Below are 24,186 nucleotides of genomic sequence, written 5' to 3'. Positions count from 1 at the left end.
TGAACAGCCAAAAGACAGGCTGGCAATTTGAGTATTTCTTTAAGCATACATACTTCTTGAGAATTTCTCCCAAGAATCAGGAATGCTTCTAGGGAAGGAACTAAATTGTAACTGAACAGCTTTTAACAATCTTCAAGTCATTTGGGATCTGGACTTACATGAGCTCTACTTCACAAACTTTTATCAGAGTTCATGAGTCAAACTCCTATTACTCTCGGCTTCTGCTTTGACTGACTGGCATTTGTAGGCTCAATACTTACTTAATGATACTGTACAAAACCTTCCACAAGGACTGCCCTTGGGCATTCTGGACAATATATATAATCTATATTTTTCCATTGTAAAGTAATCTCTATTCAGGAAAAATTAATTTGCTCCTTTGAGTTTCATCTGGCTAGTTCTATGTCCATGGAATTAACAGGCTAATTATGACCAAAAGCAATTTCCAAGGAATTATATTATCCAATATAAGAAAGCAGAAAAGAGTCTGATTTAGTTCCAAGAATTGTAAAAAGTATCCACTGTACTTGGGCACAAGATTTAGGCCCCAAAGTCAGCCATGGCTAAGATGAGGCTACTTATATCCACCCTATCTTCTCCTACCAAAACATAATTCTTCCCATTCCCATTTTACCCTCTTTTATCTGTGTGTAATCCTACACCTTTCTTTTCATACTTGTTCCCCTTTCTTTTCATACTTGTTTCCATTCATTTGTTCCCTATTCATCCATCCCGCACACATTATTGAGTACCTATTATGTGCTAGGTACCATTCTGGACAATGGAGGTACAAGACTGAACAAGAAACAATCTATGCCCTTGTGGACCTCACTTGCTAGTCAGGCACAAAGTGAAAGTGAAAGTCACTCAGTCATGTTCAACTCTTTGTGACCCCATGGACTATACAGTCCATGGAATTCTCCAGGCCAGAATACTGGAGTGGGTAGCCTTTCCCTTCTCCAGGGGATCTTCCCAAACAAGAGATTGAACCCAGGTCTCCCATATTGCAGGCAGATTCTTTACCACTTGAGCCACCAGGGAAGCCCAAGAATACTGGAGTAGGTAGCCTATCCCTTCTCCAGCGGATCTTCCCAACCCAGGAACCGAACCAGGGTCTCCTGCATTGCAGGCAGATTCTTTATCAGCTGAGCCACTAGTTGGGTAAGAAATAAAATAAATACGTGACTACAGATAAGATAATAACAGTGTGACAAATACTAGGGAGGAAATGCCAAGTTAGGGGTGAGATAAAAAGTTACAGGGTAGAGGGAATAAGAACCTAATTGCAACTCAGTGGACAGGTCAGCCTAAGGGTATGACAGTTGATCTAAGATCTAAAAAGAAAAGCACGACCACTAAGAAGACTTTTAAAGAGCAAACATACTCCAGCAAAGGGAACAACACATGTGGAAGGCCAGGAGTCAGGAAAGAAATGATATATTTGAGGAACTGAAAGGCCAATGAGCATACTAAGAGAAACTTGGGCAGGGGGTAGAGGAAGTTAAGAAATTAACTCAAGAGTTAGGCTAGCACTAGACAGGGTTAGTGTTGTGAAAGACAACGTGATTGCCTCCCTAAGAGCCATAAGCTCTTTTTCTTTGCCAGTGGAACCCTGGTTTTGCATGGGTGGTGATGCATCTAGCCCCAGGGAATGAATCACAATTTATTTAAGCCAGTTCTGGCCAATGATATATAAGGGTAAGTCACTGGAAGTTTTTCAAATAATAAAAAGTCACAAGTGAGGGGAGCTGTTGTCTTCTCTCCCTTCCTACTTTAGCTGCTATAATGTTTTTTCCTAGGCGTTCACTACTAAACTCAAAAGGTTTAGTCACAGTGCTCCTCAACTTTCATTTGTAATTAATTATTAAGGTATAACATATATTCATTGGAAAATACTGGAGCAGCACAGTACAGGAAAGCTAAAAGTAGAAAGTAAAGATGCTCAGTGACTTCCTTGGCAGTCCAATGGATAAAACCCCTAAGGCAAGTTTCCCTGGGTGAGATCTTTGGTCTGAGAACTAAGATCCCACATACTGCTGGGCACTGCCAAATTTTTTTAACTTTTTTTTAAAATGTAAAGATTCTCAGAAACTTTCCTCCCCAGCCCTACTCACCAGGAGTAATCATTAATAATTCTTGTTTATCCTCCAGGAACTTTCTATCACACGTGTACACACAAATTGTTTTTACACAAACTGAATTATTGTGTCTTGCAGATACGTATAGCTATATAAATATACATCTAAGAAAGTTGCCTTTTTTACTCACATTTTGGAGATATTTCTATACCAGCACATTTATATATACTTCCTTCTTTTTGTTCCTTGCCACCAAAAAAAAAAAAGAAAAAAACTACAATAAACACCTTTGTGGATATATCACTGGTTACTGGTACAAAATAATTGTTGGATAATTTCCCGGTAATTAAACTGCCAAATTAAAGCATTTAATCCTCTGATACTGTCAAATTACCCATCGGAAAGGTTACATATGTGATATTCTAACAGCATTTCCTCACATCTTGTCTACATTCGGTGTTTACAAACTTCAAAAGATTGAAAACATAGCGTCTGGTTATTTTTATTTAGGTCTTTAATTATTTTGGGGGTCTCTTATTATTAAGTAGGACAACAATGCCTGATTGTTAAACCCGCAAAAGTTTTTCAAGTCATATACCCTGAGGTGACCCCACCTCTTCCCCTTAAAATTTGTGACCTTAGGCAAGCTGTGTCTATTCGCCTCAGAAAAGGGGGATAACGGGAGCACAAAGCTTTACGACTAAACGGCATATCTAGAAATACAAGGAATCCCTCCCTATACATTCGTTATTAGTGGTACTCATTACTCGGTATTTTTTAAGCCCCTCAGTATTTTATCTTTGGCATACTCCTCCCTCCCAAGCTCGCAGAATCCTCGTTGCTTGTAACTCGAAATGAGAGGAAAATTGGCTGTTTTTCAAAATTCTCTTCCCTTCAACCCCCCCTACCGCCACCGCCGCTTCAGAAACTGGTTTACATATCCTTAATAAGTACGGGAATGAGTTGCAGGTTTTAAACAATACGCAAAGTGGAAAGCTTGATCCGAGCACCTCTCGATCTTCTAGGACCCACTGTTTACTGCGTAAGAAACTCCAGATAACCAGTATTTAATACGACATGACCCTCAGCGCCAGGGAGAGTAAATCAGCACCGCTGAAGGGATTCGTAAAAAGAAGTTTTAAACAAGTGAGCAGTCCAAACCCAACCCCTACCCCCAAGCCCCGGGAGCCACCTCCCGCGGCCCCGCCTTCCAATCCGGAAGTGATGTACGACGTGGAGTCCGTCTTTTTCCGCCGTCCGCCGGCTGCGCGGCCGGGACTAACGCGGCGCGTACGTCGGCGTCTGGGCTAGCAGAGGGATTCTTGGGTAACGGCCCCAGCTGGCTGGGGCGGCTGGCTCCGCGCAGCGGGTACTACTCACGCCAAGTCCGTTGGCTGTGGGGGTTGTAGGGCCGCGGGCAGCCGGACATGGAGCAGCCGTGGCCGCCGCCAGGACCTTGGAGCCTCCCTCGGGCAGAGGGTGAGGCTGAGGAAGAGAGTGACTTGGACTTGTCCCCCAGTTCTCCCCGCTGTCCGCAGCTGCCGGGAGGCGGCACCCAGGTGAGAAGGGAGCCCGTGTTCTGCGGGGTGGGGGGTGGGGAGGTGTCGTCACCAGGCCCCCAGAGGTCTCTGTCTCTGCGACACTGTTTTGAGCCCCCACCTCCCCCTTTTAGCCACCCCGACCCCGGGCGTCGGGGGCCTGATGTCATCTCATTGCTTTGTAACATCTACTGAGCTCTTCGAAGAGGGGCTGGCCATGTATTCCCAACCTCCACCTCCACACACACCTTTTTCACCTTGGCTAATTTCTCACCCTTGAAGAAGTTCCTCCCCCCCCCCCACCCCTCTTCTGATGGCACCCAGATTTAGGACAGCTCGGTCTATAATGTTGACCCTTTGTCCTCTTGTGCCTGCTCTTATCCGAGCACTTTCTCCTCTTGAAGGTTCTAATATTTGTGCACAGTTGATGGGAACAGTGAATGGTTGTATTTCAATAATTTTCTGAACCCCTGACTAAAGACTTTAGGTCCAGTTTATTTTACTGACTTTGGACATCTGAGCAAATTCTGTAAACCTTGCTTTTGATGCTGGCTTAAATCTCGGCCGTTCGCGTCACCATTTCCCCCTTACGTTTATGATTTTAGTTTTGCTTCATACCATTCTTCAGTTAAAAACATATAGGCGCGAGCTTGCCTTTTCCTTGAGACTTTTTCCTCAGATTCCTGCCGCTTCCTGTGGTTTTCAGCCAAGCCTTTTTTCCTCTGAAACTTACCCAGATGTGATATAGTACCACTTAAGATTTTCTGGGTCCCACCTTGGGGAGTGCTTATATAGTGCTCATGTTACTTGGTCGTGGGTTTTCTCCTAACCTGTTTTCGGAGTATATTTCAGGATCACTGACTAAACACTAATAAGTAAAATAAAATGGAGTTTAGGTATCTGCCTTCTAGGCTTCTTAACAAAATGGGATCCCTGAAGGCTTAACTGAGTTAATAGTTTTTCTCTAGACTTATCTTGCTGTTAATGAGAATGAGTGATTTAAATTGTTTTCCAATAAGTGTAGGGTCGTTGATCTTAAGCCCAGCTCACAGGGTTAGTTGGCTGCAAAGAGAAAAATGCTGTTTCATAACCACAGACTGTTCTTCAGCCAGTCATTGGGAAAGTACAAGACATTTTTTAGGAGGACAGAATGAGAGTTGATAAGGCGATAGTCACTCACTAATTTTGGATCGCTGGTGTCATCTTTATATACAAAATATGTTATATAAGCATATAATGACTGTGATACAGAGCGAGAGACAAAGAATGAACAGCAGCTGCCATTGTCAATTTTGAAGGCTTATAGAGAGGATAGAAAGGTCTCAAGAATTTCACTGCATTGTGTTTGAATCTAAAGTGTAACCTAAAAGAAACTGAATTCTAAAAATAGCTGTGTATTAATTTATAACCTTATTTAGCTGACAGGAATTTTAGAAATGATATTAGGCTTATCTCCTTCATTAAAAGTGATTTCCTTGAGACCAGGTAGCTAGTCAGTGGCAGAATTAGATCCTGCCACATCCTGGTTTAGAACCCACTTCTGGAACCTAGTACAGTGTTTTTTCCCACCTACTGCACTGCCCATCCTGTGAAGTAAAACTTTATTTGGCTGAAACTAACTTTGGTGCTAAAATTTACAACAGCCTTGGTGTAATTTTACCTAATATAGGGAACCTAGACATCTTAATGTCATATGTATAGTTCTGAGATCAAATTAAATGCAATTTGGAACTTAAGAGATCCTGTTTGGAATATTTTTTAATGTAAAGTTATATTAGTAGACCTTAATGCTAACAGTTCCTTTTTCAAATCTGTGTTTATTAAATATAATCAATCATCTCAATACATGTGGGATAGTTAAATGCCCAAACATAGTCTTTGGAGAAGAATATAAACATTAATCAGTTTTAGAATTTGGAAATAAGATTTCTGTGTTTGACTTGAGAAATGATTTGAGAATTTGCTCCTGCATAATTTGACCATGCAAGATATTTCCGTTTGTCCTCATCTTTGTTAGTATTTGTCTTTTCATACAAAATAAATTTGACAGGTTCGTTTGTTTCCTCTTCCTAGTTCCTTCTTAAGTATAGCTAATCTACAATAATTCGTAATCCTATTCTAGAATAACAAAAAGTAAAAGTAAATACTTGGTTTATTAGGACCATGTTGTAAATGAGTAACTGAAACATTTGAATACCACATTTGCCCAACAGAAGTCTAAGTTTGCCTGAAGACTCAGCCAGGAAGGAGGAACCTTGCATGCTACTTGCCTTAGAATTCTTTACCACCACTAGTCTGTTCCAAGAAGTCAGGAGTCATTTATTCATCTAAGATTTATTGAATTCTAACCCCTCAAGAAGCTTACAGTTGAGTAAATAAGCACAATATTATATGAAAGCACTCAAATGCATAAAGAAGTATGCATAACTTTGGTGGAGAGGAACAGGATAAGAGGGAAGGGAAGTGATGCTGGAATCTAGGATAGAGATGGGAGTTTAGGGGTGGGGGATTGCCACACTGAAGTGGTGGGGGAGAGAAGAAAAGAAGAAGCAAAGTAGTAGAAGAGTAACTACAACTGAGTCCAGAGAGATAATAGGAAGTGAGATCATGATGCACCATGCCATGCTACGAAGTTTGCACTTTAAAAGTTCTCAAGACTCTGTGAATAAGTAAAATCATCATTTTTGTTGGAGAGATCACGCCAAGTCTAGTAGATAATGGCTTGAGATTAAAAAGGCTATACTTATATAATTAAAGTGAGAAATTATAAGGGCTTGAATAGTGATGCAGGTAAGGGAATAGATTGGAGTAAAATTATTCTGAATACCTACCTTGAAATTGGTCTACATTTTGGCTAAGAAATCATGAAAAATGTGCCTTTAGCTTTTGTTCTATAGAACCGAAGATTAGAAGGAATTAAATATCCATCTTGATACTTTACATGTGGAGGTTGAATAATTGTTAAAACTGAGTACTTTTACGTCTGAGTAGAACAGAATCACCAGGGTGGACCTAGTGACTTTTTTTCTTTTTAATTAAAAAAATAGCCTATTTTTATTAGGATTAAGTTAAAGGTTATGTATCTGATACAGTCAGTTATAAATAGAACTTTCCAATAAGAACTTCTCAGATTACCAAGGACTGGGGTAATACAGAAAGAAAATAGAAACCAAGAAGTGATTACTTCTAAATAAGCAGTTCTTTGCAGTGAAGAACTTGCAGAGCAAAACTCTAAAGGTCTGGTTTTCAGTATGTTGAGTGATAAGATGATGAACTATATTTAAGCTTTTGTTCTCATTATTTTGTTCCAGGATTATAAAGGCTATAAATCAAATGTTTGTTGAGGCCCTGCTGTATGCAGAACACTGTGCTAGTTGCCAGGCTTTTTGTTGCTGTTGGTTGTCCAGGGAGAGACACAAATTAACGAAGAAGCTTAGAGTCTCAGTGATGAAACAAGACCTGTAATATAAAATTGTAACTGCTGGGCACAGAAGGCCAGATACCTATATGCCAAAAACATTGTACAGAAATCCTTGACTAATAGAAAATTGAACTGTTCTACATAAGCATACCTGTTCTGTTGCCTTCTTCATTTCTTAAAAATACTGTTTTTTGTCCAGATGTATAGCCATGGAATCGAAATGGCTTGCCAGAAGCAGAAAGAGTTTGTGAAGAGCTCTGTGGCGTGTAAATGGAATCTCGCTGAAGCTCAGCAGAAACTTGGTAGCTTAGCACTGCATAACTCTGAGTCCTTGGATCAGGAACATGCCAAAGCACAAACAGCAATATCAGAACTGAGGCAACGGGAAGAAGAATGGCGGCAGAAAGAAGAGGCTCTAGTACAAAGAGAGAGAATGTGTCTGTGGAACATGGATGCCATTAGCAAGGATGTTTTTAATAAGGTATTGTCTTTTATTGGGCCTGCTGATATAAGGAAAGGCTGAAATGTGTGTGCAAACCAGTTGTGCATATCTGATAACAAAGCAACAGAATCCTGTAAACAGTATTCAATTTTGACAGTTTAGGAAAAGTGATCATTATAGAAACATGTATCCCAAGTAGTGTCTAATGTTGGTAGTCCTTAATCCAATCATATGGCTGCAGCATAGCACACTGAATATAAATGTGGGTTCTAGTCAGACTGCCTCAGATGTCAACTTTGTCACAGCCTGGCTTTGTGACCTTGGGCAGATCCCTTCCCTAAGCCTCAGTTTCCTCAAATATAAAGAGCATGTATAAAGATTAAGCAAGGTAACATCATAGAAGCAGGTAGCATGGGGCCTGGCATGTGGTAAAGATCAGATGTTACCAGAGATTTATAATGTTGCTGTGCTTATCAGCTTGCTTTCAGTTTTTTTGCTGTTGTTTAGTCGCTAAGTTGTGTCCAGCTCTTTTGCAGTCCCATGGACTGTAACTCGCCAGGCTCCTCTGTCCATGGGTTTTTCCAGGTAAGAATACTGGAGTGGGTTACCATTTCCTTCTCCAGGGGTTCTTCCTGACCAAAGAATAAAACTCATGTCTCCTGCTTGGCAGGTAGATTCTTTACCACTGAGCCACCTGGGAAACCCAACACTAATGTAGTTACTGGTTTTATCAAGTAAAACAAAGTTTCTCACTGTTATTTACCAGTATGTATTTAGTAACCCTAGATGATAATCTGGACCTAGTGTTACAGGCATTACTGCTGAAAGGAGTAGTAAAATATTTATGCCAAGTTAGTAGTTTATTAGGAGCAGTCTTCTGTTTCTCACTGGATTACATAGACCTTATTCTTTGACTTCCGTATCTGAAAAAGAAGTGGGCAATGAAATAAAGTCATTTTCATCTAAATGTGTAAAGTAATATTTCTTTCTATTTGTACTAAACTCTCAAGCCTCAGGTGTAGACTGCTCATTCTTGTCTAAGTCCACATTCATTTTATCTTTAACCTTCATTATTCTCTAGGTGTACTGTGTAACACTACTTGTTTCTGCTCTGGCATCCACTCTAAAAGCCCCTCCTTCCCCAGGCATCTTTAATTTCTTTCCTCTGGACTAACTCTAGTCCTGCTACAGCAATAAGTAATACACATAGGTAAATGTCCTGTACTACTAGCCTTATCAGTACTTTACTTTGTAATGAAGGTAAATTATAAGAGTATAACATGCTTCTTGTAAGAAAACAAAACATAGGCCTGTAAAATACAGTTGAAAGGCTCCCTTCATTTCCCGTTTCCCAGAGATAACCGCTGTTAACAATGAGTCCTCTTTCTACACTTTCTGTGCTTGTACCAAATTATATATTTTTCTTTCCCCTCAACAGAATCATTCTTTAACAGATTGTTCACTCTCTCTGTGTATGTTGTTCTAAGGGATGTGCCTTCTTCAGTGTTATTTTCCTTATGTTTTGCATTTATACCCCAAAACTATTTAAAATGATCTTTTTATTTTAGAGGGAATGGTCCAAACAGTGTTCTTTTGTTTATACAGTTATTGTCTTTTAGCACAGTGGTCACAAAGAAAATATTTTTGTCTCTGCTTTTAATTATTGTTTTTATAAGTTAGATTCTAATATAGCCTACATTTATACCAGAATTAATTAGGACTATCTTTATATTCCAGTCATTTGCTGAAAATCATGCATTCATTTTGTTGGGGAGCTTGAGATTTGAGACGACAGGTCTAGATCTGCACTGTCTGACAACTTGATAGCTGCTAGCCATATGTGCTATTGAATACTTGAAATGTAGCTAGTCCAAACTGAGATGTGCTGTAAGTGTAAAATACACACAAGATTCCCGTGGCTTAGTACCAAAAAAGTAAAATATTTCATTAATAATTATTTATATTGCCTATATGTTGAAATGATAATATGTTGGATATGTTGGGTTAAATAGATAACGTTATTTCCTCTGTTTCTTTTTTTAATGTGACTGATAGAAAACTTTGCAGTTGTGACTTGGATTGTATTTCTGTTGGACAGTGCTGGTCTAGATGGCAGGATATACAAAGAGGAAAAAAAATGCTTTTATTTTGAAATATATAAACTTATGTGCTTCCTGACTGTAAACTGGCAGAGAGCTAGTTTTCAATTTCCATTTTTGGCAGTAATGATCTCAAGGTTTAAATGTGATCACACAATGTTCTGAGAAACTTTTTGCCAGTTTTTGTGGCCAAATAAAAACTTCATCTTGGTCTGTTTTATGACTTTAACTGAAAATAAGCACTTCCTTAATAGAAGTTTATGCGTGATTTCAGAATCAAACTGTTTAGCCTCTCCTAAGAAAAGTTTACAACAAAGGTCTATTTTAGGTTTATGTCTTAGGAAAATTTTGTAGTAAATGTACTGTATAATCTTTGAATTTCTGGGTTTGTTTCCACCAAGAACTCCAAAGATTAGACTAGAGTTGCAAATATTTAATGGAAATGAATAATGCAAAAATAAATTATGATAAATTATGCGTGTAAAGGATTTTTCTCTACCTGCCTTTGACAGGCATATTTGGTTTTACAAGAAAGTTAATTCATTTGTTTTTCTCTGTGATTTCTAAAATAGAGTTTTACAGACGAATTTAATGATACAATATCAATTTACTGTATCACCTTTTTTAATGTCTATAAGAAGGATTGCTGGGCATTCAGTATCTGAGAAAGAAGATCCAATTAGAATATAAAATCTGATTTTAACTTCAAAACTTTTTTCTTAGAGTTTTATTAATCAAGATAAACGAAAAGAAACAGAAGATGAAGATAAATCAAAATCATTTATGCAAAAACATGAGCAGAAAATTAGACATTTTGGTAAGTCTACTACTTGAGTTTCCTTCTTTTGTAATGTTTGGTATCATAAATATATGTACAGAAACTTAATTTATAAATTAGAGACAAACTCCAGTTGTATAGCTACTTCTGGCACAGTTGTCTTTGGCTCGTTTTAGAGCTATACATAAAAAATAGAGTGATAGAGTAAACTGAATTGTGAAAAAAAGCAGAATTCAACCTATTTGTATAATGCTACCCTCTATGACCTAGTTGTCGTTTTTTTTTTTTTTTTTTTTTTTACTACCTAGACTCTGCATTTCCCAGCTAGTCCCTGCTTTTGTCTTTTTTTATTTTTGCTTTCCTGGTATCTGGTTATCTTACGGTTGTAAGATCAGCATTTTTCAGATTTTGGATATGATGCTATACAATTCATGCAGATCCTTCAGCTGTTATTCAGATAAATAACAAGTAATAGAACACAATCTATAATAAGTAAGAGAAATATACATACAAAGAACTGAAAAATAGTTTTCTCTACTGGAGAAAAACGATCGGATGGGGGTTGATTTAAGTGAAGGCTTCCCAGAGGAGGGAACATCTGAGTTAGATTTTGAGGAACATGTAGGTGCTTTCCTGTAGATGAAGGGAGGCAAGGCAGCAGCCACAGCATGTACGAAGCCAGAGTCGGGAAGTAGTATGATATGTCCTAAGAATTATAAGCAGTAACAATACTGCTGGAGTGAAAATGCTACTGGGGAGTATAATGTGTCAATTTAGTAAATATATGTTAATAAGCTTTTTAAGTGACATTTTGAGACTTTTTTCTGTTGGTGGTTTTCTCCCAAAGTATGTAGAATTTCATTCATCCTTATGTCAGTATAATGGATACTACTTTAGTTTTTTATTTCTTTTTTGTAGTTTATTCATAAAATTTATTAATTTTTCTCATACTTTTTATTTTAAAAAATGAAATAAGCTTGTATTCTGTTTAATTCAATAATAGTTTCTGAAGAAGTAAGTAAAGTTTATTTTTGCACATATTATCATTCCAGCATTGTTTATTATAGAAACAAATAGAAAAACTATGGTCATCCTCAAGAGTTGATTTTGTCTCTATTATTGAATAGATAGTTTAAAACCTTTAACATTTAGTGACACCCTTTTTCACGGCCCTTACAAGTGTCACTAACCCTTTCTTAAATTCTCTTTCCTTCAAAAGAGACCAAAACGGATAGGAATTTTGTGCCTGAGTAAGTCACAGTGCTGCCATGGAGAGGTAAACCGGAGAAGCAGTGATCTCTCTGAATAGTTGATAGAGTTGAAAATATTCCCTCTTCAGAAGTGTAACAAAGCTAAGGCAAAATTGCTGTATAGGATTTATTTTATGGCATCAGGTATAAGAAATAAGGATTATACTTTCTTTAGATCTGACCCCTAGAAGTTATTACTTAAATTCTTTCACTGTAGTTTGAGAAGAAGTTTAAAGTCACTTAAATAATCATTATGTTTCTCAGAATTTAAAATGACCTAGTCACTGTATCCAAAGTGTTGGGGAAATAACGATAAAGCTTGTAAAACTCTATGAGAAAATGCTAAAATGCCATTTTCCAATTTTTTTTATGAGGAAAAAATCATTTATTTTTCATTGATTTCCTTGTGTTACTGTTGTGTTTCTCAGTAAAACATTTGTCCTCAGTTTTGTTTTTACTTATGTTCTGATGTGGAACTTTAATATACAGAAGTTCATTTTGTGTCTAGAGAAAAGATTTATTGCCGAACTATTGAGATAGCCTTGTAAAATTTCCATGATGATTCTTGGATAACTTTCTTGGTTGGATGAATCTAAATAAAGGTCAGCACTTTGCTGATTCTGTGATTATTTGGGTGGTATCAACTTTTTGGCCAAATTTCTTACTAATTTGGGTAAAGATGACAGTACACCTCTAGTAGCATTTGGATTAGTTTGGTATTTTAAAGCAAAATGGCAGCATTTCCAAATATACTTAACCAACTTTATAAAGAGTTTATTTTCTGTGTCTGAACAGTGATCATGATTAAATGGTTAACATGACTAAAATGGTTAAACTATATTTACTACTATAACACTGACTGGATTGGTTTCCCATGCAGTATTTTACTATATCAGACATTTTAGTAAATTAGAGGAAATGTAATTTTCCTGAATCTTTTATTAAGTCTTTGTTGGCTCAGTATAGTTTACTGTTGAAAAGTAAAGGTTTGAAAAGAAAGGTTTTGCTTTCTTTTCCATCTTCCCAATAGAAAAATTTGTATTCTATGAATAAATAATACTGAATCTCCTGAAATTATCTGTACTTAATGTTAGCCTAGAATGACCAACCAGCCATGTCTATTTGCCTGGGATTTTGGGCTTTCCCTAGATACAGGACTTTTATAGCTTTAAACCAATCACCCTACTTTATCCTGACAAATTATTTGAAATAAAATTTGCTGTAAATTTTAAAAGCTATTTCCAGTATGCCGGGTATTGCTTTATTATCTATCTTCATTTGCTCTTTTACCATAACATTTCTGTGGTAATACGAGCTGTCTTTAAAGAGAATCATTTTAAAATACCATTTCTTTGCTTACAGGAGGAAAGCATTTGACATTCATGGTTTAATTCTTGTTTTACAGGTATGTTAAGTCGATGGGATGATAGTCAGAGATTTTTGTCTGACCATCCATACCTTGTATGTGAAGAAACTGCTAAATATCTTATTTTATGGTGTTTTCATCTAGAAGCTGAACAGGTATCATGTGAAACTTGAATTTTGAGAACCTTAGTGGAATGTTGATTTGCTTCTTTTTTTTCCCCCCCATTAGTTTAAATGTAAGCAGAAAGGTCATTAAATGGAATTCCAATTTTATTTTGTTTTCAGGATCTGCTTGAGCTTACTGTTGGCATCTTTCTTTAGTTATTTCAGTTAGCATAGGGAAACTTTTTTCCAATGTGCTTTCCCTGCCTTCCTGTCCCCTCATCTCTCTTGTTCCCATACTATAAACCTTTTTCTTTTTTAACCTATTAAAAATTCATGTTTTAAAAATCCAAATAGTAATCACAATATTAAGTATATTTCTTATAATTTTAATCTGTTTATTTTCAGAAAGGGGCTCTAATGGAACAAATAGCACATCAGGCAGTTGTAATGCAGTTTATTATGGAAATGGCCAAAAACTGTAATGTGGATCCAAGAGGATGTTTTCGCTTATTTTTCCAGAAAGCCAAAGTAAGTAGCTATTTGGTATTATTATTTTCTTTATTTTTTTATTGAAGGATAATTGTTGTTTGGTATTATTAAATGGGAAAGTTAGGCTTTAGCGGAAACCTCTTTTTGTCCTTACACATCAAAGGAGGCCATCCAACTAGGATGCCACAGGCTAGATTCTGTAGATTTTATAATGAAAAGAAAAAGTATATTGCTGTTTTTATGCTAATTTAGATTTTAAGAGGCTGTACTACAGCATTATGTGAACTGGAGACCCAAATACATGAATGTGTATATTCAGGAAAATTAGAGGAATGGTTTGAGAAAAAAAAAACACTGTAGTTCATAGAATATTATGCAGCTTTCAAGATTATATGAAAATTATATGAGGTATTTTTAATCTGAGAAAATGCTTTGCTATAAAGTGAAAAGACACAATATATATTTATATATGTAGGATAATGTCACCTATATTAAAGAAAAATAAATATGTTTAGAAAGATCGACATTTCACACTCACTAAATTAGTAATGATTTAAAAGTTGTTCAAGAAGTAGAGCAATAGTAATTCATATTAACTGCCTGTAGGAGTGTAAAGTGGAGCAGTAGTAATTCATATTAACTGCCTGTAGGAGTGTAAATTGGTGTAACCACTTTGGAAGATTTTCTTGTAAAATTGAACAAGGCAAGTGCCAACAGCCAGAAATTCTCCTAGATATATACCCTTGAAAAAAATTTCTCAACATGTGATCCAGGGATACTCAAGGGTCTTCAAGACCCTTTCCAGAGGCCCTGAGTCAAAATTATTTTTATAATAATACTAAGATGTTATTTGTCATTTTCACTCTCCTTCTTGCGTGAGTGTGCAGCTTGGATTGATACAGAAGCAGATGTATGAATACAGCTATCTTCTTTTAAGCCCAGACTTCTCACTAAATAGTTTGTTTTGGAAATATAGTTTAAAGATATATATGTTATATGTTAAAAATGTTATTATGTAATGAGTTTGTTATATTTCAGTTAATATTTAATTCCTCAGTTTTAATTTCTAACATGTAATTATTGATAGATAACAGTCCACATAAACAGGAGCTCTTTAGGTTCCTCAACAATTTTCAGGAGCATGAAGCAGTCCTGAGACTATAAAGTTTGAGAATTTGCTGCCCTAGAAAAACTCCTATATATGTGCTTCATAGAAGTGTTCGTAGTAGCAAGAAGTCTGGGAACAACCCAAGTATCTGTTAACAGTAGAATGAATAAATTGTGGTGTATTCATTTAGTAATATACTAATCAGCAGTGGCATGGATAAAAAAACAAGAAACTGAAAAAACAAGTCTCAGAATGAAATACCTGCTATTATTTTTAAAGTATTTTATATTTTAACAAGCAGAACTAAGTAAATATATTGTTGAGGGATATGTAAACAGTAAAACTGAAGAGACAGAGGAGTGATTGACAAGTCACAGTTGTAACCTCAGAGAGAGATGAGATGCTCATTTTTGAAACTGATCTCTAAAGTACTAGTATTGATCTGTTTCCTAATTTTTGTTGGGTACGTAGTACGATTTTTGCCCAGTAAATTGTACATATATATTTTACGTGATTTTTTGCATATTTGATACATTTTAGCATACACAATTAGAAGTTAGAAGAAAATGTACCAGAAGTTTAATTTTGATTATACTTGAATGGTAGAATTACAGATGGTTTCCATTTTCTTTTTCATGTACTACAAAGAACATATTTCCTTTTATAAATAGAGAAAAACATTGTATTTTTAAATTATAAAAATTTTTTAGTGTGGCAGAAGTTGTACCTTCTGCTGTTAAAATAGGAAATTTTCCCAAAACAGTGGTTTTAATGAGTAAATGATTGAGTTGGTATTTTAGACTTCTGATGACTGTTTTAAATTTTGACACACAGGCAGTTAAAGTTTCTTCTTCTTACATTAAAGGATGTGTTTGAACTAGTGTTTAATAGCATAATGGAACATAGTCATACAATATGTATTTTTTGACATTTATAATACTTTGACAAAATAGAACTGAACAACTCTGAAGCTATAGATCTTAACATTTTGTTCTTAATATTTTTTTAATTAAGAAATAACTTTCATGAACTATTTGCTTTGTGAAAGGTATTCTAAGCACTTCACATGGATTAACTTATTAAACATAACATTTTATAAGGATAATTACTTTTTTTTACAAATGAGGAAGTTAGCATAGAGAAATTGAGCAAGTGACCCATAGGTTGCTTAATAAAACAAAAATAAATCAAGTCTCTCTAGATCTAAATACCTAGGGTTTAGGCATGCAGTAAGGTCAGCAGTTGTGTCACTTGATTCCTTTAATGGTTTGTTGCATAACCGTTTCAGAAGGATTACTTTTGGATATGAAGGCTAACATTCCATGTGTCTCCATAAGTACCATTTATTGACTATAAAGTGAAGTGTTATAAAGAAATGACTCCTAAATTCATAAAAAAAATACAGAATAGCAGCACAGAACATTGTGTGCTGTATTTGTATAGATATTGATGGTAATAACTAATCCACAGGTTTTAATGCAGTTACACAACCTAAACTACATTAAAGAGAAAAATCACACTGCAGACAAATGGACCCAGTGATAATTCAGGAATGAGACTTTGACAGAATCTTTTCCACCACTCGAACTTAAAACCTATGTTCTATTGTGTAGGATGTGCTCTGTGTCATTTTTTTAATCTGCAAAGGAAATATTTATAAATGGAGGCTACTGCCAAAAGGATATTTTGCATTAAGAATTTTGTTTATATTATGTACATTATGGAGAGAATTCCTCTCCCTCAACATAACTCACTGTACTTTTTTCTTTCCATAATCTTGAAAAGAATGTACTTGCGTAACTAAAACAGTAAGATATTTTCATACCAAAGTTAAATGTTGACTTTAATTGGTCTTCAGCTTTTAACAAATAGGGACTTTAGGGTTAGAGAATTACTAACAACAGGTAGTAAGTGTTTCCGCATTAACTGACAGAATTAGAAGCTTTATTACATTTGTGTGTGTGTGTAAAGAAGGGTTGTTTCTTATTAGTTTTATTTTGCTGAAGCAGAGGGAAATGAAGCAAACCAATCTTTAATATTAATATAAAACAGGCAGTTTTCAGAAATCTGACAGATCTTGGTGGTTTCTACATTTAAACTGTTCACCTCATCTTTACTTCTTCCACTTCAGGCCTGGTATATGCTTTGTTAGAGTTTACTGTGTGGTCTGGAAATCTTGAAAATCAGTCTTTTTGTTTGTTTGTTTTTTCAAGGCAGAGGAGGAAGGTTATTTTGAAGCATTCAAAAATGAACTTGAAGCTTTCAAGTCAAGAGTCAGACTGTATTCTCAATCACCAAATTTTCAGCCTATGACAGTTCAGAATCATGTTCCCCATTCTGGTGTTGGATCTATAGGTTTATTAGAGTCCTTACCACAGGTAAGTTGAAAAAGTAAATATTTTATAAATGTATTCACATAATATTTGTCCTTTTGGACTTCTCTTTCTTCTTATATGTGTGGTCATTTTAAATATTCTTGCCTCAAAAGATAACTCTGAGTTTCATCTCATGCCATGTTTTGGCATTAAGTCTCATCCATCTCTTGGGTATTTTAGAGAGACACCAAATTCTACTCTTTTAAATATAGAAGAGATGAGGACTATCTAAGCATTCTTAAGGGCACATGTTACCTGTTGATCATCTAAGTCATAACCTTCTCAAGATGGCTCCAACATCCCATCCTGAGTAGAACTATACTGTTAAGAATTGAAGATGAATTAACTCCAGGCATATACCCAAGTAGCAACAGAGGTGATTTATTGCATGAGTTTATTAGTATTATCTTTTTAAATGTTGGTGTGGCCTACCAGATATAACATTTTAGTACAAATTAATGTAACTTAGGCTGAACTCTTATTTCTGGTAATATTGGTCAACTGTTTAAGCATCTTAGAAGTCTGCGACTAGATTAAGATAAAATTATCTCACTAGCATGAAAGAATTTATGTCAAAAAAAGGAAGTTGGACCACTGGGCCTGCCTGATTCTACTAAGAATTATAATTTTAAGTTATCACTAGGAAGTTGCTGCCCATTTTGGTTTTAGTAGCATTTAAATTGAACCAATCATCTCTCATTTTCAGACCAGCTTTAGCATTTTAGCCTATTGCCTACATAGTGGAAGGGAAGTCTCACTCAGAAGACGGTATAAAGAGAGACCTGTATTTATTTTTAATTCTCAAGAGCTGTAGGAATTGAGATTTTCCGTGCCTTGACTTTATAGCTATAATTTCACTAGTTCCAGTTATTTGTAGGCCAAAGGGACAATTTAAGGAAAGCAATTGATCATATTTAATGCAGCCAAAAATATAATTCTCAAGGATAAGAAAGAAAATCTGAGCTTTAAATAATTAGTAATGTTACCCCTTAGTTAGACATGTGAGCAACATTCTCCCTCAGTTTGTCCCCAGATTACTTCTTAATGCTGTTTTAATAAGGTGATGATTTTCTCTGCAGTTGAATGTGGTCTTTAAGAAATTTTATGACTAAGTCACTGTCAAGTCCAACATACAAACCTCCTAAAACTAAGGTGTCACATAATGAATGCAGAGGAAAAAAAGAGACTTTTGAGGATGCACCTGATTCTAAACATAAGAGGGAAAAGAGAAGATTTCAGCTAGAGCCACAGAAACACAGTCATCTGCTTGAGGGAAGGATAAGATGGAAAACAACCTGAGGGATCAAGTTGTCAACTGAGAGGAGATTTGGAAGAAGAGCTTAAAATAACAGCTTATTTTTATTATATCAATTTATAGATTACAAAACACTTGTATGTGGTATCTCATTTAATCTTCTCAAAAAAACTCATTTTCATTTTATGGAAGAATAAAGTGAAGCTCCTGTAGGTTAAGTAGCCTGCTTGAAGTCAATACGATAAGTGATGGAGCTATTATTCTAATCCTGGATTTTTGTCCTACTCCACTGCTCATTCACCTACATCATAAACTGTTGAATCACATACTAGAAATATGACAAGATGCTCAGTTGTGTGCTCTTGGGAAGAACTGGTCTCTGAAACAGTAAATGTATTGAGAATGTTACTGGATGAGAATATGGGGTAATCAGTGGGATTTAAGTGTACATTAGGTTAGGTATATTGATTGCTTTTTGTTTTTTTAAGTCTCTTCAGTTGTTAGGGCTTCACTAGTGGCTCAGCAGTAAAGAATTCACCTGGAATTCAGAAGATGCGAGTTCGATCCCTGGGTTGGGAAGATCCCCTGGAGAAGGGAATGGCAACCCACTCCAGTATTCTTGCCTGGGAAACCCCGTGGACAGAGCAGCCTGGCAGGCTGCGGTCCATGGGGTTGCAAGAGTCGGACATGAATCCACCATCACTGCCACCTTCAGTTCTTAAGGAGATGGGTAGATGAATTTTAAAGAATCTCTTTAGCTACCTCTAGTAGTCAAAATTCTCTCATAAAAACTGGAACCTAGTCTTAATAGTAACTGTAAGCTCTGTTGGACCTGGATGGTCAGAAAAGCTCTTAGCAGCCTGTCTCTTTGGAGAATGGGATAATGTAACAAGCTATTAGTAATTTTTTTAAAACTTAAATTTAGATAACAGTTTAGCTTTTAATCTCTTTTTTAAATTGACAACAATTTTATGAGATAGACCAAATACATTATCTTTAATTTTGAGAGAACTGAACCAATGCCCCCTGAACAGAGATGTAAGTAACAGTTACCTTAGGCTTATCCTATATACTAGCTTTTACTGTTATTCAATTTTGATGAATTATTTTCTCTGAGGATGGCATTATACTAAGTGGAAGAGTCAGGGTTAGAACTTAGGTCCAAGATTACTTTAGTGTACCAGACTTCAGGCAGTTATTTGTGCCACTCCCTTCATACAAAACCTTATTGACAATAATCCAATTAACTTCTTGTTCATTTTTTGACTTTTACAATAAAAAAATCAAAAAGTATTGTACTTAATAAAAAGATATTTGAGAATGCTTCCTCCCTTTGGGATGAAGAGATCTGATATCTATGCCCTGTATGGACTGTTTTCCTCATTGATGTAATAAACAGATGAAAGTAGGTGATTCATAATAAAACTAAATAGCTAGGAGATATTCAGAACAACTCAGTAGACAAAATTGAATTATTGGAAGAATTTCCTTAAAGTCCTGGGTCTTAAGGGCTTATGTCTCTATTCATGGTGCTTTAGTAATAGTGGTTTTATTTTTGCATTTATTGAATAAGGTTTTCTGTTCCTAGTTTTAGAAATGAACAAAATTAGAACATTTTTGAGTTTTCTGTTTAAAAAAATAAAACCTAAATTACACTGTTCTTTTGTTTTCAACTTTTTAAGTACAGGTCTCTTTCAGAAGATTTCTCACTTGAGTTTGTTTTAATCTTTGAGAAACCAAAATAGATTCTGAAGGTAGCTATAACTTTCACTTAGTAAATAGATTTTTTTTTTTACCTTATTCTAGGGTTTTTGTAATTTTAATATTTACTATTATAATTAGATAGTAATCATCATAATACCTTGCTGGCTTAAAGCCATGTTTTAAATTGTCTATAGCTGTATACATATAATCACATAGATATAGCCTTATATGATTAGTTAAAATTATAGTTTTCTTAAATGAAGGGAAGAGGTAGTGTTTATTACATTTCTTTTTTTACATATATCATTCTGTCTTTGTCACATCTCTTTGAATTAAGTGGTAGTAATCTATTATTTTTTTCTTTATTATCTCGGATTTCAACCAAAGTCTGACTTCAGTGTTCATTTTTTTTTTCTATTCTGCTATACTGCAGAGAGAGAATGTGAAACTGAATGTGCAGTTGCATGTACTGACAAAACTGATGATCATCCATTCTTTCCTCTCTATACTTTTCAGAATCCAGATTATCTTCAGTATTCTATCAATACAGCTCTCTGCAGTTTAAACTCAGTGGTACATAAAGAAGATGATGAACCGAAAATGATGGACACTGTATAATTTGGTTAAGACTGCTGAAGCCAAGTACTATTTTGTTACAAGAAAGGAAGAACTTGGCTATTTTCTTGACACTTTTATGGGTGCTGCACTTTATTTTTGTTCGGTTTTTGATGGGAGGGAAAACAGAGTACTGAAACGTTTTGTAAAATTTTTTTTATGTGCTGCTAGGTTTTTTTGTTTGTTTGTTTTGTTTTTTCCTGAAGAGAGGAGTGGTACCATATGTTGCAAGAAGTCAAACTGGACTTTTTTCGGGTTTTTTGGCTACTAATTTGCCTTTAATCTTACTGTTCTCAGTTTTGGAATCAAAGTATGAAAATCTGCACAAATGCAATGTTTACAAGAACTGGTTGATTCTAGGAGGCATCTGCTACAGTCTTTTTATATGGATATGTACATGTCCTACTCTACAAAAATGATTAAAGATTAAAATGTATCCTATTGCTAATTTAGCTGTCAAATCTGGTGTTTCATCATATTAAAAGCAATAAATCAGTAGTTGATAATCTGCTTTACTAAATAAGCTGGGTAGTACAAATTAAAAGTCTTTCCCCTTAAAATAATACTACGTTTGTTTCTTCAGCACCATCAGTTAAATCCTTGACTATAGTATCAATTTTATATGGATACTAAACCCCCAAGTATTCTCAGACATATTTCCCTTAGAAGTTGATTTTACCCTATTGACATTTTAGTATTAGGGTTATACAGTGATATAAAAAGTGATAAAGCTCATAACAGATTTTTTTTTTCATAGTAAGATCCAACTTCAAGTTCACTCTTAATTTCTTGACATAGTCTGGGATCTCTCAGGGAGCAAGTTTTAAAAGAACTAATGGCCTAAAAAAAAAAAAGAACTAATGGCCTGTAAAACAAATAGGAAAAACAATCTGATTTTTTAAGTTACAGTTATTGTTTTACTCTGATGTGGCCCAAAGACCTTTTTAAAAGGCAAGAGACATCTTTTGACATGAACTCCTTATTTCTAAGAATTTGGTGATCCTTATTGGTAATGATGGCTTTTACTACATTGGTCATTCCTCTCTTTAGCTCAGTTACCATAGAATGCTTCTGAGCTTTAATACTTAGCTATATAATTCACTTTAAATATGCCAGGATATTTGATGATTCATTTTAGTAGGAATGAGATGACAATGTTAATTATGCTATCCTTATTGTTTAAGGATTAACCTTCTGACTTACAGGAACATGAGCTTTGATTTGCATCAGATGTAGTCTTTGGTGGCTCAGTCCCATTGGGACTAGTAGTAAACATGTAGAAGATGACCAAACGGGATTTGGACTACATGTCTCAATTTGAGAAGCCACCCACATGATGATCAGATCTGTGATAGTGGCTTCACTTGCACCTTGTTTTACACTAACCTGAGGTGATAAGGCACTTAGTACTCATAGAAACAGATTGGAGTTACTGAATCATACATATGTAACATCACAATCTTCCTGGTTTTCAGAATAAAACTTGTTTTTGTGCTTTTAATATATACTCTATAATAAAATGTTTGACTAATTTATGTGGTAGCATTCATCAGCTGGTATTTATTTTTTTTTTAACCAGTGACCTAGTTATAGTTTTCTGCTGCTGCTTTTTTTTCCCCCTATTATGGAGCAAGCTCTTGTTTTTTCTGTCATATCAAATGGAGAATGAACATAGGAATAAAATTGCCAGCTTCATAGTAAAGTAACTTGAACCATTACTTTCTATTTCTCAACCTCACTTTTCCCCAGGATTTGCCTGTAAGCTCTAAATTGTTTTTAACTTCATTTTGCCTTAAATTAGAGATAGTAAAAACTGAAGATTGAAAGGAGGGAAATTATCAGCAAACTGAATTACACTATTCCTGAAGGATATTTTTGGTTTTTATTTTCTAAAATACAAATTATTTAAGAACTATTTAAAATTTGGTTATGTATATGCTTTAACTTAGGAAAGTGTTGTATGTTTTCAATGTGAAAGTGATTGGATTTATTTTGGGAACTACTGACTGATGCCATAATTTGCACCTAAAGACTATAACTTAAGAGTTTAGCAGTACTTTAGTACTCAGAACAATAAATTGACATCCTTTTTATTTTTCTTTATTTTGCTAAGAATGAATTCCTATTAGGAGAAATGTCTCTGTTTCTTAAATAATAAGGGTATACTAAGCAAAGGAATAATTTTTCAGGTTGCACAATTTTCTCCAAATTATACAAACCATGGAAAATCTAAACAAATGAAGTATCTTCGATATCAAAGTGTCTATCAGAGATTCTTACTTCATTTGATAAATCTTCTAATAAAAGATATTTTTTTTAAATAGCTATCTCTCCAGTCCTTGTTAGTTCAGTTTTATCAGTGGTGGTAGATATAACACTGATTTAAATCAAAGATTATTCTCTAGGAGAGAGACGAGTAATATTCTCATCCATTTATACTGTGGGTTCTTTCAAATTTTGCCTAGTGAGCTCACACTCTGTAATTTCTCTCTAGGAAAATTGGGACTTCTGTCAGACTGGCATTCCTATTACCCTTTTAAAAGTGAACTAAAATGGTGCCCAAAAAACATAAATATAGTTCAGTAGTGGCTTTACAAGATGAAAACATTGATTGTGAGTTTAGGCAAAATGATTCTGAAGTTAATCTTGGGGTATTTTCAGAGAAAAATACAAAGATGTCAGTTTACTGTTCTCAAAGTTGGTCATGTATTTCAGTTGTTAAACTGATACAGGACAGAAATGTACTTATCTCAATTGAGGGTCAGGCTTTTCATTTCAGTTTTGCTACTATATCCTATGCATTTTAAAAGTCTGCACATTCATTTCCCATCTGTAGTGGACATGTATGTGCTATTTCACAGGTCTTCTGAGAAGCTGACTCATCTAATAAGTATTTGCTTGCTTACTATGTAAGCCGATGGCAGGGGAGGTGCAATGATGAATAAAAGTTGATTATGAATTGCTTACAATCTAATAATGAAGTTGAAACCATTGTCATAAGCCTCGAAGAATAAGACTTAAAGTTTTCGTCTTTTCTAAGTATGAAATTGATTTTTTTTAAATTCCCACATATTTCACTTGTTTCTTTAAATGACATTTGTCATGCTACTTACTCTTCAAACACTTTACAATAGAGTCCTTTGGTAAAATATGACACATCACCAAACTGATTCACACTTTGGTGACATTCTTCCACAATGCAGTTTCACATGTATAGCAATTTTAACTTTTTACTCAGTGCTAAATGTGGTCATTAATGAGCTGAAAGGAAAAAAAAAAGCTATAGCTGAATGTGGACTCTACAAAGTATCTTGGCTTTTACCAGAAGCTTTAAACACAGATTATTCTGTGTTTAAAAATTTTAAACTATAACTTCTAAAATCAGAATCTTGAATTGCAAAGATAGGACGGCTGTTTTTGCAGTTGACCAGTCTTTTTTCCTTTTGTCAATGAAAAGACAACTTATAAACATGTTTTAAAATTTATTGCTGTTGAATATTATAGCAATTTAATGAGGCCTTTAATTACTATGATCTGTTAACATAGCTAAGTTTTGTCACAAAC

General features: G+C 35.1%; 2 protein-coding genes across 4 annotated transcripts in view; one reads left to right on the top strand and one right to left on the bottom strand.

Annotated features, from left to right (window-relative positions):
• Window positions 1–3,203, bottom strand: part of SPATA6L (spermatogenesis associated 6 like) — a 72,132-nt gene extending 68,929 nt beyond the window's left edge. For all 3 annotated transcript variants that reach the window (XM_043891270.1, XM_043891272.1, XM_043891271.1), the window contains exons 1-2: window positions 3,089–3,203; window positions 2,269–2,323 (exon numbers count right to left, since the gene is read on the bottom strand). The gene's annotated coding sequence lies outside the window, so the exon portion shown is untranslated. The remainder of the gene's footprint in view (window positions 1–2,268; window positions 2,324–3,088) is intronic.
• Window positions 3,204–3,325: 122 nt separating this feature from the next.
• CDC37L1 (cell division cycle 37 like 1) lies at window positions 3,326–22,157 on the top strand. The gene is made up of 7 exons (XM_043890797.1): window positions 3,326–3,637; window positions 7,237–7,518; window positions 10,302–10,395; window positions 13,012–13,127; window positions 13,482–13,604; window positions 16,887–17,051; window positions 20,524–22,157. Exons 1-7 carry the CDS (start codon window positions 3,506–3,508, stop codon window positions 20,623–20,625), a joined length of 1,014 nt encoding a protein of 337 aa, XP_043746732.1. The 5' UTR covers window positions 3,326–3,505; the 3' UTR covers window positions 20,626–22,157.
• Window positions 22,158–24,186: the final 2,029 nt, after the last annotated feature.

The sequence above is a fragment of the Cervus elaphus genome, chromosome 29, assembly GCF_910594005.1.
Source record: "Cervus elaphus chromosome 29, mCerEla1.1, whole genome shotgun sequence".
NCBI classification, from domain to species: domain Eukaryota; kingdom Metazoa; phylum Chordata; class Mammalia; order Artiodactyla; family Cervidae; genus Cervus; species Cervus elaphus.
The sequence above is the reverse complement of the archived record's forward strand: the minus strand, read 5'-3'. Positions and strand labels throughout refer to the sequence as shown.